The 17,663-nt window shown below is 38.6% G+C and overlaps 1 protein-coding gene across 5 annotated transcripts in view; it reads left to right on the top strand.

Annotated features, from left to right (window-relative positions):
- BACH2 (BTB domain and CNC homolog 2) overlaps positions 1–17,663 on the top strand; it is a 413,528-nt gene that overhangs the window by 92,364 nt on the left and 303,501 nt on the right. For 4 of the 5 annotated variants that reach the window (XM_007484325.3, XM_056818596.1, XM_056818597.1 and 1 more), the window contains exon 2: positions 13,965–14,077. In XM_007484325.3, coding sequence (XP_007484387.1) covers positions 14,069–14,077 — 9 coding nt within the window. In that variant the 5' untranslated portion in view covers positions 13,965–14,068. Of the gene's footprint in view, positions 1–2,357; positions 2,468–13,964; positions 14,078–17,663 lie in introns of all 5 variants that reach the window. The other variant, XM_007484324.3, reaches the window with a different exon arrangement.

The following is a 17,663-nucleotide window of genomic DNA, read 5'->3' as shown; positions in this document are numbered from 1 at the left end:
AAGTTTTTCCCACTAGAGTATTTTGAGTTTTTGTTACACAAGAGGAATCTGTGTCATGGAATTAAACTCCTAACAGGTGGGACCCTTCAAATCCAGGCATAAATACTTTCCCAGAATTTCCAAAGAGGAAATGGCTCTACAGTTTGAGGCTAGGGGATGTTGATATAAGCAGAATAGGAACATTTCATCAAGGGGACCAGGGCATAAAGTCTAGGCTGTGAGCGCCATGCATCTCCCCAGGGTCATGGCCATTCACATCCAGGCCTTGGAAGAGGGAATGTAGTTATTTCCATAGACAAAGGAGAAAGTTATCCCATGCCAGTGACCACCATTGTAGAAGGCTGGAACTCTCATTAATAAGGAATGTGGAGTCTTCCGCAACATTACGGCAGGCATAAATTTCCTCTGTTTGTTTTGTGAGGACTAGCATGGGCTGCTATAATGAGATCAGGGAATCCACCAGGGACCAGACCTCCATGTAGACCATTTGAAAGGTTTTCTTTGGCTCCTGACTAGGCTGCCATCCGGGAGTGTGGTGACTTTCTAACAAACCAGAGTTGTGTGACCTATGGGCATTTCTTTGGCTGGCAAGAAAAGTGGTTCTTGCCATCTTAGCTTTTCTTCAAATTCTCCCCCCCAAAAAGAGTTTTCCCCCCCGCTACTACCCCATGTCCAGGCATATAAAGAAAATACTGATCAAGGCAGATTCCTTCCTACAAAACTAGAAATATAAATCTTATTTGAAGTCCAAGTCAGAGACGACTTCCCAATAATTTTGATAGATATACTTTCTGGTCTATGCTTTTCTGTCACAAGACAGTTTATTAAGCTTAGACAACCATTGAGCCCTCTGTCTAACTTTCTCTTGGGAGTCACCCTCATTTTGTTATAGAGAGTACTTACTATGTAATTATCAACAATGTGCTCTTCATTGCAAAGAGCATAAGACCCTATTCAAGATTTTCTCAGTCGCAGTTAAAAGACAGGTGACACCCATGTATGGAATCCTGGAGAAAATGGAATAGGAATGCAAGTCCTAGAAAAGCAGAGATTAGTAATAAAATTTCTGGGACTATTTTCAGTAGAGGTTTGCTATGCCAAGTATGGCTTTATTCTGTGAACCTACAGATACATGTTTTTCTGCCCCAAAAGAACTAGCCATGGGACCTAATATTATCCCACTAAGCACACAAGATTCTGCTATCAAAAACAAAACAACAACAAAACCAGCCACTTGAGATGTTTACTTCTCATTGTAGCTTATTCTCACATGACTGACCTTTTCACAGTCAGTTTCTAAGTCCCTTTCATCAGTCTTCAAGGAGATGTGTGCCTAGTGTGTATCCTCTGTGTCATTGTTTTCATGTCAATGAATGACCTACTAGTTTTCCCCTAATTTTAATTCCATTTTCCACTCAAATCACAGGAAATGTGATTGCTGGAATATCTCCTTAAAATCTGGCAGGGAAAAGGGAAACCAAAATTGTTTGGAAGATTGTAATGATCTTTTAAAATGTTGCATATTTATTAAATTGAAATTGAATTGCTCTTTTAATTATCAATTGAAGGAACAAGGATAAGTCAAACCTGTTTTGATAATAAGCCTTTGACCCAAAAGAAAAGGAGAGGAACCTTTTCAATCAAAATGGGCTAAATGGGAATCAAATGTTAATTTGTATACCCATATACATACACAATGCAATTTAGAGTTTTAACTTTAAGAATGTTTCTTTAAATATGGTCATTAATAGTATAGTGAAATCCTTTGAATCTGTAAGATTCTTCCCTCCTGAGAAAAGCAAAGGGCCTAGATTTTCTATTTATTAATCTAGTTACCTTTCTTTATCTGGATCAGAGTGATCATGATGATGATGTGTGTTTGTATTGTGATGGAGAAGCTTATTTTGTCACCTCTATAAAATATTTTTCAGAATAATTTACATACATGTCAAGTGCATCCTTGAAGAAAATATGAGAATAGAGCAAGTAGGTTTTTGCAAATATTCTTTGGCGGATGCTGCATTTTTAGAGTCATGCGGTTGGCTTAGAGCTACAAAGAATGCAAGGCATCTTTCTATGCTCTACTGACTACTGGGATTCAATAGAGAAAACATTAAAAGCTCTTCTCCAACAAGGTGTCTTCCATGAATATGTTAAAATTACATAAGAATCCTTTTATGATAACATCATACGATTCCTTTTCTAATGTTAGCATCATACAAGATTTCTTTAAAAATTCAATAACCCGTGACTTTGTTCAATTATAAATAGTAAGAAAGGCATAAAATAGTGCAGAGTCCAGAGAGGAGAGACATTAACTATAGATAGTAAGGCCCTCTGTGTGTTCTTATTTGTAGATGGCATTGTGCTGGTTACATTAAGCTCCAGAATGACAGAACCTCTTATGCAAGATCTAATTGCTCAGAAGATTTCAGCCTAAAATCACTGTTTTGGGGACATGACACATGTAAGCAAACAATCCCTGTTGTCCAGACTTTAGCATGCAATTGGATGGACGTGATAGAGTTGGATACTTTTAGTAACCTTATATTCCTCCCTAAAACAGAAGCCCATCTTTTTTTAACATCATCGTTTTTCCATTGATATCTGTGACAATAAATCATAAGTAGTAAAATATCTGAAAAATCAGAATTATAGGACACTCCAAGAACAATGTAAAATACTGTATACATGGATTTGACTGTAAAACAATTATGCTTTTCCTAACATGGAACAGAGTAAAAGGCCAAGCTCTAGAAGTTTAGCTGTGAATGGGAAAACAAATATAGTGTTTTTGTACTTAAAAGTATATACAGGATAAATTGGAAATAATCAACAGAGGGAGGATATGAAAAAATAAGAGGAATTGGGAAAGATTTTCTATAAAAGGTAGGATTTTTATCTGTGTCTTGAAAGAAGCCAGGGAATTCAGAAGGTAGATGATGAAGAGGGAGGACATTTTATGCATGGGGGAACATCAGTTAGCAGGAATGACCTGGAAGAAGATCCAGTAAAGGAGACCAAGAAGGAATGATCAGATAGTGAGGAGGTAAGCCAGGAGAGAATAATGTCACAAAAACATATATATGTAGAGGGAGAGGGGGAGAGAAGAGAGTATAATAGTGTCAAAGGCCATGTAGAGGTCAAGAAAGATAAGAAAAATGAGGAAAAAAAGGTCATTAGTTTTGACAAATTAGGAAATTCATTTTCAGCATTCCAAAAATGTGGACACTCACCTTCTTCTACTCAAGGATCTTTGTGAAGGAGAACTCACTACCCTCCGAAGCAAATCATTCCATTTGTGGTCAATTTTAACATTAGGAAATCTTATCCCTGTATTAAGTCCAAATTGGCCTCTATAACTTCCCCTCTCCATTGGTCTTAATTCTGACCTCTGGGATCAACAGAACAGGTCTAATCCCTCTTCCACATGACAGCCCTTCAAAACATTTGAAGGCTGCTATCATTTTCCTCCTAAGTCATGTATTCTCGTCTCTCATTTCTTCAGCCAGCACTGATATGACACGGCTTCACATTTCCTCACTAGCCTGCTCTCCTCAGGGTACATTCCAGCTTGTCAATGTTCCTTCTAAAATATCATGCCTAGACCTGGATGTAATACTCCATATGTGGTCTGACAGAAGGCAGAGGGGTGACAGGGCTTTCACCCCCATCACCCTGGACATTTTCAAGTTGTTTTACTGCCCTGAAATGTTCTCATACGCCTTTCCTGAATCTCTCCATTGTCCTTATATTACCTACTTCTGTGTGTACATTTCATAGACCCCAATTAGATTATAAGCCCCCTGAGGCTAGAGGTCAAATGCATTTTTCATTTCAGTATCCACCAGAACCTAGCCCTGGATCCTTGTCCATTTGTAGGCATTTGATCAGTATTTATTCTGTTGAATTATTGAATTTGATATTATCTTGATCAAAGTGCCCAGGGCAACTCACACAACTCACCACTCTACTTTGTTACACTCTCTGCTGCTATTAATGTCTGCTAAGATAAAAGCCACTCATGTATCTAGCAAGAGATAACAGATGAACAGTCCATGTAAACAGATGGAGGAGGAGGGGGGCCCTAACCCTTTGGGTGAACCCCCATGGAAAAATTATGGGAGGATGTGGACAAGACTAGCACGGAATGAGAATGTGCAAATGGATTGTAATTTACATCACTGAAGGGATACCCAAATCTCCAGTGTGCATATCCAAAAAAAGTTTCAAAAATCAAATTAGTACTTCCTCTTTCTTGAAGCTACTTGTATTATTTTGTATACATGTTACTTTTAATTATGTGCATTTGTGGATCCCTTAGTAGAATATGTTTTCTGAGGGTAGAAACTGTGGATTTTTTTTCTTTCTTTATATTTCTACTATCCAAGATGGTGCAGTGCATATTGCAGTACTTATTAAATGTTTGTTGAGTTGAATCTAATTAATTAGCTCTGTTGGTTTCATGATGTATTCTTTGCTAATTGAGTTTAGATTCCATTCAAATTTAAGTCTTCTTCATATGAACTTTCTCCCCATGTTACTCCCATTTTGTACTTTCTTTTGAAAAGTATATGACTTTGCCTTTATCCTTTTTTAAATATTTCATTTGCTTCGTTATAATTTACTGTTTTAACCTGTTGATATCTTTTTGGATCATTATTTGGTCATCAACTATGTTAATTATTCTTCCTAGCATTGATTGTACCATCTACAAATGCAATCTTTAACTGACAATATGAGGGGATTGCATAAGATGATGACTAAGATTTATTTAAACTCTAATGTTCTGTTATTTTTTAAATAAGTTTTTGGTAGCATAATATCAAAGTCAAAGATATCACCTTGAACATTTTTAGAGCAGTGGAGGTTCTAGCCAGAGCATGCTTGTAACATACACAGTCCAGTTAAGTACCTTACACAATATCTGGCGCATAGTAGGTGATTCACAAACGCTTGTTAAATTTAATCAATTTTGTCCAGTAGGGCAGTGTCATTTGAGGGTAATTAATTTGCCCAAAGCCTTGGAAGCTCAACAGCTATACTTCTGGTTCATCTCAGAAAGTGAGTGGGGAAAAAAACCCTGCCTTCTCTCTGCCTTCTCTCTCTGCCTGCATTCGGGGGAAAGGGATAGGAAAATATATCCTAGAAATAGGAGTCATTAGAAGAACTATTTTTTTCTATTTGTTTACTTACTACTAAATCCATTTTGTGTCCATAACATCATTTATTGCCTTTTACATTAAAACTTACTGCTCTGTAACTTTAAATGTTGTGATTTAGACAGATATGCCTGGGGGGGGGAGGGGATGTGGGTGTTTAGTGTATGTGTCTGTTTGTCTGTGTTTGTGTCAGTATCTGTGTGTCTATGTATGTAAAAGACCAAGTGGAGTGAAAGATTGCCTCAAAAAAAAAGGGAGACTCAAATTCATGCCTTGCCTTTGATACATATTGGCTGGGCAAGTCATTTAATCTCCGTGTTCTAGGCACCCCACTAAGAATATAAATAATATATAGAATATATAAAGAATATACAAATCTAAATTGCAGGAGGCATCTGGGTGACTCCATGGATTGAGAGGCAGGCCTAGAGACAGGAGGTCCAAGGTTTAAATCTGGCTTCAGACACTTCCTACCTGTGGTACCCTGGGCAAGTCACTTAATCCTTGTTGCCAAACCCTTACTGCTCTTCAGCCTTGGAACCGATGCGCAGTATTGATTCTAAAATAAGAATTAAAAAAATTAAAGAGATTGTGCCTATTTGCACTGATTGGTAGAGTTTCTTGTCCAGGGAGTTTCCTATGCCAATAAATAATAGGTCTAGTCCATAACCATATATATATATATATATATAATGTCTCCGTGTATATGTATATTTGTGCTCTCACCTTAATTATGTTTACAAGTGCCACAGGGAATGGAGTCCCAATATATAAAGAAATAAACTTTGGTGCTCTGTGCCCTCTGATTATAAGAGAACTGTTAGCTCATGTTCCTTATATACAGTCTCACTAAAGCAACAAGCCACCCTAGGAATAAACGGGAGAAAGTGTGTGCTGGCAAGTGAAGCCACCTCCACCTTGACCACCATCTTCCGGAACTTAGACCCTGATGGAGTGATCACAGGACCTTTGGGAAAAGCCTGTGCGCCCCACAAACCACCAGACCTGCTTCCAGCCCAGGCCCCCCACCATCCTCTCCGAGGCGAGAAATAATTGTAGAGAGGGTGCCCATCTTCCTCATCCCCACCAGCAGGACCTGCAGCCCCACTGGTTCCAATAATCACACATACAAGAGCCCTGCTAATGGAGCAACCCACACATCACCATTTTTGCTTCTAGCCTAGCCCTCACAGCACTGTCGAATAGTTCAGCATCAGTGGAAATTACATTAACGAGACTTTACCCCTGCTTACACACTGTCCCCTAAGGACCCTGGGCTTCTCCTGACTAGCGACTAAAGCCATCCCGTCCCCTGATTAGAGGGCAAGCTCTCAAGGACCTGGATGTCTTCATTCTCTATGTTCTCAGTGCTCTGCTCAGAGCTTTGCACATAGTAAGCGTTTAATAAATACTTCATTCACTTTTCTCTCCAGCCTTACCACACAAGATGATGGTAAACATCATCTTGATAAAGGGATTTATGATGGTAGAGATCTAGCATCAAACAGGTGAGACCACTTCTGATTTTACCAAATATACTTGAGTCTCAGGAGCAGCTATTTCTTGTAGAAGCTTCTGAATGTCGAATAGTAGAAATGAAACAGGAATTCCTTATTCCTTTGCCCTAACTCCCTCAGTGTTCTTATGATGTGGGTGGGTGGTAGGTGTATCTCTGAACATAATCTCTGTATACAGTCTCTTTTCTAATTTACCCATTTTCCCTTTGCTTTTCCCAGTAGCCTTGACCTTTTATTTTCACCCCTTCTCTTATTTCCTCTTCCTACACTAACCCTTGTCTCTTTCAGCTTACCTTGCTTTTCTTTTTTACCACCCACCTCTAGAAATGAATTAAATGTGAGTTAATATTTCTGGAGACTGGTACTGACTGCAGTGGAGGCCTTATTAATACCAGTAAAACTACCTCCACCGGGATCTAAAGAATGGAAATCACACATATTGTGTCTCGGTTCCTAGAACATAGCCTGATGCACATTTGTACTTTACATTTATTCAATCCCAAAAGAATGCAAATTCTTTTGAATTAAGACAGCCGCATTTTGAAGCTGTGCATCTTTCTAGGAGACTTCATGCATGGAGTTGGCCATAAAACAGTTACACATGTACTCTTTAGAAAGAAGCTGAAAGCATTCAAGGAATAAGGCCCATCTTTTCTGTTATCTGTCCCGGAGACCCTTTGGCTGATGACTCTAGTGACAACTCATACTTCACCTGTTTTCTGGATTGTTGTCTTTTGTAAGCAGTGGATTTTCTATTTGTATTTTATGTGGGACAGCACCTTCAGACTAAGCAATTAGATGAAAAATGGGTCTGCTAGAAGGATTTTCTTTTCCAGGTTATTCAATAATCATAGCAATAAGCATCAGGCCCTTCAGAAATCTGCACTAAAAAGCTTTCAGTAAATGGAATACATATTTGACTATATTCTATTCTATTTTCTGTCCTTGTAGTAGACAGAGCATGAGATGTAGAGTCAAAGAACTTGGTTCAAGGTCTGGCTTTGACACTTATTTTTCCCCAAGTATCTGTGACAAGGCACTCACCATTTCTCAGGTTCTATATTTATAAAATGAAAAGAGGCTCAACTAGATGATTCCTAAGGTCTTCTCTAGTTTTGAAATCCTGTCTCCTAGAAAGCTACTCTATGACACATATTTTTCAATCCAGTGACATTGGCCTTCTGGCCCTTCCAGGAATGAGACACTCCATCTCTCAGCTCCCAGTATTCTTTCTGGCTGTTCCCCATGCCTGGAACGCTCTCCCTCCTCTGCTCTACTTACTGACCTCTCTGGCTTCCTATAAGACCCAACTAAAATCCCTTCTTTTACTATAAACCTTCCCTAACTCCTCATAATTCTAATGCCTCTTCAATGTTAATTACTTCATATTTATCCTTTATATGGCTTACTTTGTAAATATTTATTACATGTAGATTGTAAGCTCTTTGAGAGCAGGGACAACTCTTTTGCCTCTTTCGTATTCCTGGCTCTCAGCATAGTACCCAGTAGGTGCTTATAAATGTTTGTTGATTTATTGAAAGCACTTGGAATATTAACTTCATTATAAATTACTCTGAAAGAGAATAAGGAAAAATGTTTATACAAAAATATAGCTGCGTTCTTTGTGGTGACAAAACATTGGAATATCTTCGAAGGAGTGTTGCTCGATTGGGGAAATGGTTGAACCAATTGTAGTATCTGATGGTGATGGATTACTGTTGCGTTATAAGGAGTGATGAACTGGAGGATTTTTATGTGAACTCGAAAGACCTCCAAGAACTGACTGACACAGAGAGAAATGAGCAGAACCAAGAGAACATTGTATACTGAAAGTGAAACATTGTGGAACCATCCGATGTAATGGACTTTACTACTAGTAGCAATATAATAATCCAGGGCATTCCTGAAGTACTTATGAGAAAGAAACTCCTGTCCACATTGAGAGAAAAAACTATGGGAGTAAAAACGCAAAATAAAAAATAAAGACATGACTTATTACTTGTTTACATAGATATATGATTTGGGGTTTCAGTTCTATGGCAAAAATTAATAATATGGAAATAGGTGTCAAGTGATAACATTTGTACAACCCAGTGGAATTGCTTATCACCTCTGGGAGGGGGAAGGGAAGAAGAGAGGGAAAGAAAATTAATCATTTAAACATGGAAAAATATTGTTAAAATTAAAAAATTAAAATACTCTACAAAAAAAAAATTACTGGTTGAGTTGGGAGCAGAAAGGAGGGCATCAGGGGACATTAACAAGCCAGTAACCTCCCTTTAATCATTATAAGAACTTCCTGTCTCTAATTTTCTCTGAAAGGCAGACTGGAGCAGCCACTAGATTTTGTGTTTCCTCATAGAGTGTAAAGTCCTAAACTAAATTATGGGTGATATGAAATCCATAATCAATTAATGTCAGTCTAGTTGGACCAAAATTTATAGGGGGTAGGAGATAAGAATACTTCCACAAGTCTATAAAAAGGCACAAATTAGTTTTGTGCAAATAGGTATATAATGTTAAGGGAATAGTAGGAGTAATGGAGTCATTCTGTATGAGTAGGGTTATCTAGGGAACAGATCTTTCTCATTCTTGTCTGATTATTATTCTCCTGTACGGAGGTAGAAACCATGTCTTAATTCTCCAATGGCTTAATAAAAGCTTGTTGAATGAATATTTTTAGAATAATGAAATGATTGTTATATGCAAAAATGTGTATATAAAATTCTGATGCACATAGTACGTAGGGACAAACTTTGTATTCGTGTATTATACATAAGTTTAAATTTCATTTTTGTTGTTGTTATCTAGTCAATTTTTAGTCATGTCCAACCCTCTGTGATTCCATCTGGGCTTTTCTTGGGAAAGATACTGGAGTGTTTTGCCATTTGCTTCTCCAGGTCATTTTATAAATGAGGAAACCAAGGCAAACAAGGTTAAGTGACTTGCCCAGGATTACAGAGCTAGTGAGTGTCTGAAGTGAGATTTAAACTTAAGATGAGTCTTCCTAATTCAAAATCCAGTGCTTTATCCACTGTATCATATAGCTGCCTTTAAAATTCATTAGAATCTTAGTTTCTAGGAGTATAAAGAGTGAAGTTTATAAGTGCAATCTATTAAATATAATATAAATTTAAAATAGTCTATTGAGACTTTTTGCTATGTAAGATTGATTTGGATTTGAGGTTAAAAATACAGAGGTTAAAACAAAATTCTTGCTGTAGTAACTAACTACCAAATGAAATAAAGCATAAAAGGGCTTTGTAAGCTTTAAAAATGCAACAAGATATTAATATTTATCTTCCTGACCCACCCACCTCCACCAGTTCTTTTTCTATATATTGGATCATTTTGTAACATCATAGTGGGCATTGCCATTTCCTTGACTGAATCTGAAGTATTTACCTGTCTAAGAAATGTTATTGGAATAGCTAGTGATCAGAGAGAGCCTTCTCCTTACTTTCTGACATATAAATGGTTTAATGTTCTCCTGGCAAGTTGCAAACTGTTTTTTGAATTCCTTAACCCTCCTTTTTCGTAAAAGTCCCATCTCTCTAAAAGAAAAAAGTTATGTTTTATTTAAAGAAGAAATGTAACAGCATGGGGAAATAGTGTACTGAACATTTCTGCAGAATTTATTGAGCAAAGTTAAGTATAATTTAAGAAACACAGTCATTTCAATTAGATCTTTCTAGCTTGCCCTAACTTTAATGTTTAGGAAACTTTATTCAACTAAATCCTTCTTAATGTTAATATGCTGCAAATAGACTTTGCCCATCAGAAGGTCACTTCTGTTGGCCTTCAAACTCATTGCCCACTCCTATTCAGAACAAAGGCTATTAGTCCTTTTTAACTGGAGAGTAATCTTTTTTTCCTCAAGAATGATGTATGTGAAGTAAGATGACATACTTGTGAAGTAACTAGAGTTGGAAAATAATATAAGTGATGACTCGGAAAGCATAAATGGAAAGGACAACACCAACACAAATGAAACTTTACACTGCTTAAGTATAATGAAGTTAACAAAGCTCACTCCACCCCCATTCCTCCCACTCCACCATAATACATGAGAAGATGCACTTTCCTTCCTTCTTGTAGAGATCTGGGACCATCATATAAACTACTGTGGATGTTGTATAAAATAATGATGATGTTGATAGCTAACATTTATATAGTGCTTGCTATGTGCTAGGCACTGTGCTAAGCACTTTACAATTATTAACTTAATTTATCTTCACAAAATCCTGAGAGGTAGATGCATTATCATTTTCATTTTACAAAGAAAGAAATTGAGGTAAAAAGGGTGAGTGACTTGCCCAGTTTCCCATAGTTAGTCAGTTTCAAAGGCCACATATGGACTCAAGATTTCCTGACTCCTGGCCTGGAGCTTTATCCCCTGTGCCCACCTGGATGCCTTAGAACATTGCAATACAATGCATAGATCATTCAACATAGTATGTTAGTCAGCTTTGATCCCCCAATTCTTTGTATAAATAGATAAATAAAAGATTACAATAGAATAAAATAACTTTTTTTTTTTAAGAGAGGCAGCATGATGTAGTGGATAGAGTGTTGGACCTTCAATTCAGGAAGACCTGCATCCTATATTTGAACAGGCTCTAACTGTGTGACCACTGGCAAGTCACTAAGGTGACTTAACACCTCAGTATTCCAAGTACTCTGTAAGACTATAAGTTACAGATGAGTTGCTTGTCTGCATTGATGAAGGAAATTTCTACACCAGGAGTTCCTTGTCTAGATGAAAGCATAGTTTGGATTTTTTTTTTAAGAAGAAGTAGATAGAGCAAGGATCTTGAAATCTTACTTTATAATTGGTTTCCATAGAGAAAAATCTGGGCAAGGCCATCTTGAACCCAAAATAGGAGTTATTGAAAAATAAGAAATACAGTTAATTCCAGAGCAAAAAGGAGGCTTTAGTTAGATAGACATCTGCCTCTCAACCCTCTATTTTAACAGATTAAGAAACTGAGAAGCATAAAAGCTGAATAACTTCCCAAAGCTCTCATATCTTGTATTTTGTACTGAATTTGTAGTTTATCCTAGAGGCAATGAGAAGCCACTGAAGTTTTTTGAGCAGAAGAGTGATGTGGTCAAATCTAGATTTTGGGAATATCAATGTGGTAGCTATGTGGAAAGCAAATGGGAGAAGGTAAAAACTAGATCCAAGAACAATTAACAAACTATTGCAGTAGTCCAAACAAGGGATGATGAAGGTGTGAACGGGGGTGGTGATGGTGGTAAGAGTAGAGAGATGATAAGGAGGTCAGTCAAAGCTGGCAACTGGTGGGAATGAGGCTGGTAAATGACACTGACAGTTGAATCAGTGAATGAGTTGAAAATAACCCCTTAAGTTGCCAAACTGAGTGACTGGAAGAATGATGGTGCCCTTGATTGAAATAGGGAAATTAGGAAGAGGGGTTAGTTTAGGGGAAAAGATAATGAGCTCTGGGCCTTTCTGTTTTGCATTGTGTTTTACATGTGCCAAGTTTGAAGCATCTAGAGTATAGGATGCTCAGGAAAGAGATGATGGCTGAATACATTTGATTTAGGAGCCATCTGCATAGAAATGTTAGAGTCGAACCCCCGGGTACTAAGGAGTTTGCCAAGAGAAAACAAGGAAAGGAAAGGAAAGAGCCCAGGAAAGGGCCCTGAGCCAGGAGAACATGGGAGGGATAAAAGGAGGAATGGAAAATAAGAGTGCAGTGTCAGAAATATTTGGTTCTAAGATGACCGAACTAGATTCAGCAAGAGAAAGGAATCATTAGAGTAGATCTTTACTGTAAACATACTGCCCCTTTCACTTGGTGAGCTCATCAGCTCCCATGGTTTCAATTATCATTACTATGCAGATGATTCTCAGATTTCCTTTTCTAGCCCTAACTTCTCGGTAGACCTCTAGCCCCACATCCCCAGCTGCCTTTTAGACAGCTCAAACTGGATATCTCATGACAATCTGAGGTCCCAAACTGAACTCATTATCTTTCCCCACAAACCCGCCCTTCTTCCTAACTTGGTTCTTCCTGGGGAAGATAGCACCACTCTCCTAGCCACCCAGACTTGAAGCCTCAGTCACCCTCCGCTCTTCCCTCTCACCACCCTGTCTAATCTGTATGCCGCAATAGCCTTACCCTCCATCAGCCGCCAGAGTGATCTCCCTAAAGTTTAATAGGCCTGGCATGTCCCTCCACCTCCCCAGGACTAGCAAACTCCATGTACTCCCCATCACTTCCAGGATCAGAGTTCAGGCCCAGCCCCTTCTTCACCTTCGCGCTTTTCTTACATCTTGCTCCCTTCTACGTCCTCTGAGATCCAAACACGCTGGCCTCCTTGCTCTTCTTTGCACCTGGCATTCCATGCTTGGGACATCATCTCTGCTCCTCTCTGCCTCCTGGCTTCCTTCGAGTCCTGGATGTAAGAAGCCTTTACCAGTCCTAATCCTAGAATCTTCCCTTAATGATCCTCTCCATCATATCCTCTCTGTATCTTGTTGGTATGTTTGCATGTTGTCTCTCCCATCAGACTGGGAACCCCTTGAGATCAGGGACTACTTTTTGGCTATTCTTTGTATCCCCAGAGTTTAGTGCTTGGCACATAGTAGGCACTTAATAGATAGCAGCCCTCAGAGCCCATGCCATGAACTTTAAAGGAAAAACCTTTTATAATCATATCTTTCAAAGAAAAAAGCATTTGGAATCAGGAACTCTGGCCCCCAGCTCTGCCAGTAATAAACCTGATTGTTTAGGTGTACTTCATAGTGTCAAAAGCACGTTAGCCGTGGGACCTTGTAGCTACCCAGGAGCTGAGCAGCAGAGTGGGTGTCTTTTTTCAGGAAAATGAGATGTCTTAGTTTGTCGAAGTCGTTCAATTTTCCGTGCTTTGGCTTCTTCGCCTTTAAAATAAGGAGATTAGACTAGTTAGGCTCTAAGCTCTTTTCCAGTTCTGAGACTTCTATGCCAGTTACTTTCTTCAGGGTTTTTGGTTTGGCTTTGTTTGGGATATACGTTTACAGTCTTTCTGAATAGATGCTGACTCATACTGTGCCCACTTACCCAGCCTTGTTTTATGGACTCAGCACTTTTGAGCCGTACCCGATGGGTACCCGAGTAGCTTCACTAGGTGGTTGTGACGCTCAAATGGGCTGTTCGGGAAGCCCTTTGCAAACCTTAAAGCTTAATAGAAATGGCGCTAATGAGCATTTCTATGAATCATGAAGCCCTCACTGAGTGTCGTGTCTCTGTGTTCTTTTTTTGGCTCGTGCCCGCAGTGGAGGTCTCCGATTCAGAAAGTGAGGATTCCGGAGAGGAAAAGAATGATCAGGAGCTGCCACACTCTGTGACATGTCCGACCCCTTGATCCAGTCCGTGCAACATGTACAAGGTAAGAGGTGCTTTTTGCACTCACTACTCATTTCCTGCATTTTCTTGTTCTACTTTGGCCTCCCTAAGGCAGAAATGATTTTTAGAAGGTGAAAATTTTGTTCTGTTAGAGATCTTTGGTGGAGAAGAATGTGCTGGTGTGTATGTGCTGGTCAGTGATCCTTCCTCTAGTGGACAGCCAGGCAGACTGCTTGTCAGGAACCACTGGCACAAATCGCAGCTGCGCTAATTGCTTGGGAAAGCTGATGTCCCAAAAAGCAGCAGCAGGGTATTGACAGCACAAGATTTTTATGGGAGCAAGGTCTTCATGACTAGGGTCCTTCTCTAGAGACAACTGGCTCTCTAGTGGGGATGGAGAGTTAAGCTAGTTCACCATGACTGGCTTCCCCAAGCCTCTATGAGCAACAAGATCCTGAATCTCCAGGGCTTTAACTGTTTAGACTCCACAAATGGACTTTCAATAACTCAGCCAGTCAACAAGGATTTATTAAGCACCTTTGCCTACAGGCCCTCTTATTGATGCTGGGGACTCAAAGTCACAAATAAAAGAGCCACTGTGATCAGGGAGCTTACATCCTAACTTAAGTGGGGCGCTAGCTTGAAATTTCTTGTTAACCATGAAAAGAGTCATGTTTAGGTACCCCTTGTGATTTTTCAGACATTCTTATTTTCTCAGTCTTCTACATATATATATATATATATATATTTTTTTTTTTTTTCCCCTTGAGTGCTTCTGAAAAGAGCTAAAACCATAGCACTATATGGCCAGTGATTATATTGCCCTTCTCTTAGTTTCTTAGGTTTTTTTCTCCCTAACCCAGCCTCATTGGAACTAAATAGAAAGAGCAAGTTCTGGTCCCAGTGCTTGAAGGAACGTTGGTGCTGAGTCCTTTCTCTTGCTTAAGACTTAACTCTAAGCAGCCTCTTCTAAGCTCCCTGTTGAAATACCAGAAGCTTGGCAGCCAGTTCCCTAGAGGGTCTTGGCAGGAGCCCTCCATGACAAATCTTGTCCTTTATTGCTTAAGAGATTTGTATACTGAAAAGAAAAAGAAACACTTGGGAAGGATCCTGAACAACTCCGTTCGGTGTGTCAGCTTCCTCTGAGTGTCTCCAGAGTAACTCAGACTCTGATGTCAGGGATTCTCTGTTGACAAACAGTCGGAAGCCAGGCTCCTCGGAAATGTTATCAAGTAGTCTAGGTGGGTGTACTTCTGTACCCCAGGAAGCTGAGTGACAGAGTGGGTGTCTTTTTTTCAGGAAAATGAGATGTCTTATTTTGTAGGCACGAATCTTTTATGGCGTGTGTTGGCAGGGAACAGAAACTAGGAGGAGATTTTTGAAACAGTTTTGAAGATGCCTTAGGTCACCTTCTAGGAAGAAATCTTTGAGACGGCTCTACCTGGTATGTGCATGTGCACACAGACACTTAACGAACAAAGGAGCAATAAAGACAACATCCTAAGAAATATTCTGTCACTAGACATGTTAGCCAAAATGTATAATTTTATTATAATAAAATGATGTAATTATTTTATAATTTAATTATGCAAGTGGTATCCCTCGATTTAAAAAATAGGCTTATGAATAAAAGTTGGGAACATTTCTCTATTTGCCATAAAAATGTAGTATGTAAATGGAATGACTGTTCCTTATCCAAACTAGCCCAACTCTGCTATTATAATCCAAACAATGTTTTTTAATGAAAAAATTGTTGCAATGAGATCTGGTCCTGTGGCTTTCTTAGAACTTAACAACTATCTCTTACAATTATAAAGTAAGACAGAATTCCTTACAGCTGAATTGGGAAACCCTGGTTCATTCTAAGTATTCTATTTGTTATATTTGGCTGGCCCTGATTTTATCTAGCTTTACAGGCAAACAGCTGGTGTTCGTAGAGACAGCAAAGATTTTATTCACAAAGTCCCAAATTTTCATTTTTATTCTTAAGGCTATTTGTAGGGCAGGAGGGGCACGGCGCATGTGAATATTTAATAATTAAGAATCCAGGAAATGTGATTTTTGTCCCTCCTGTGTGAATGTCATAATAATTAATTTGTATACTAACCAGTTTACTAGCATGTTATAGGGAAAGAACATTGCACTTAGTGTGAAAACACCTAAACTAGAGTGTAATTCTGATATTAGCTTTGTGATTTTAAGACAAATTATTTACCCTTTTTTTAAAAAACCCTTACCTTCTATCTTACAATCAATATTATGTATTGATTGGTTCCAAGGCAGAAGAGTGGTAAGGGCTAGGCAATGGGGGTCAAATGACTTGCCCAGGGTCACACAGCTAGGACATGTCTGAGGTCAGATTTGAACTCAAGACCTCCTGTCTCTAGGCCTGGCTCTCAATCCATTAAGCCACCCAGATGCCCCCTATTTGCCCCGTTAGAGCTTCACTTTCATCTGTAAAATCAATCATAATACACAAACTTACTCACAGGGTTTGTGTCATAACAGCTTTTTGTAAGTCTTAAGGGGCTGTAATAGTAATACCATATTCTTAAGATGTTTAGACATTAGGCTAAATAACAAAAGGTTTTGCCAAGTGTCTGTAAATAAGCAACCTGTTATTTGGGGAGCAATGGCTGCTGAAAACTGGGCACGGTCTTGTTTCATGTGCTCAGAACACATCAGTTTCAATATTGGAAATTCCAAGCATGTAATGTCCTTGTTATATGCAAGGAAAATGAATATATTTCTAGGTTCAGCATGTTGCATAGATATGTATCTTAGGATGTAGGAAAGAAAAGATTGTTCTGCTTTTGTATCTTTAAAGCAAATGCTACAGCAAAACTATAGGCCAGGGCAAAAAAGATGAGATTTTTTTTCCTAGGAATATAGCATGAGCTTAAAATTAAGAGATATTTTTATTTATTTAGTATGTAACATCAAGAAACAGAACATTTACTGTATTTTTTAGAAAATGTCTTCAAAAGATTACTGTTGCTTGACTCTCAAACGTTCCCTTAATTATTTAACATTTGAATTTTTACTTGAAGGCATGGCACATGCTGCTTTGAGTTTAAAGATAGTTTTTCTACACATTTGAATCCAGAACCATTCCCCACCCCCCTAAAAGTAAAGGAACTGTTCTTGAGAATTGAGTCATAAAGACTCAGTTTTTCCTTTACAATCAAATGAGATTGGGTCAGACTTTTTCTTCTGGCTTAAAGGCTATTGCCTCAAATGAAGTAAGAGAGAATCTCTTCTTGTGACTTAAAGGTAGATGGATAGCACTGCCTTGCTCAGAATCTTTTTTTTTAATTATTTCTCTTCCTAGAACTTTTTCTAGAATTCAGAACCATGTTTTTTTTTTTTTTTAATATATTTTATTTGATCATTTCCAAGCATTATTCGTTAAAGACATAGATCATTTTCTTTTCCTCCCCCCCACCCCCCATAGCCGACGCGTAAGTCCACTGGGCATTAGATGTTTTCTTGATTTGAACCCATTGCTTTGTTGATAGTATTTGCATTAGAGTGTTCATTTAAAGTCTATCCTCTTTCATGTCCCCTCAACCTCTGTATTCAGGCAGTTGCTTTTTCTCGGTGTTTCCACTCCCATAGTTTATCCTTTG

The sequence above is a fragment of the Monodelphis domestica genome, chromosome 2 (assembly GCF_027887165.1).
Source record: "Monodelphis domestica isolate mMonDom1 chromosome 2, mMonDom1.pri, whole genome shotgun sequence".
In the NCBI taxonomy this organism is placed as follows: domain Eukaryota; kingdom Metazoa; phylum Chordata; class Mammalia; order Didelphimorphia; family Didelphidae; genus Monodelphis; species Monodelphis domestica.
Note: the sequence above shows the minus strand (reverse complement) of the source record. Positions and strands in the feature narration are given on the sequence as shown.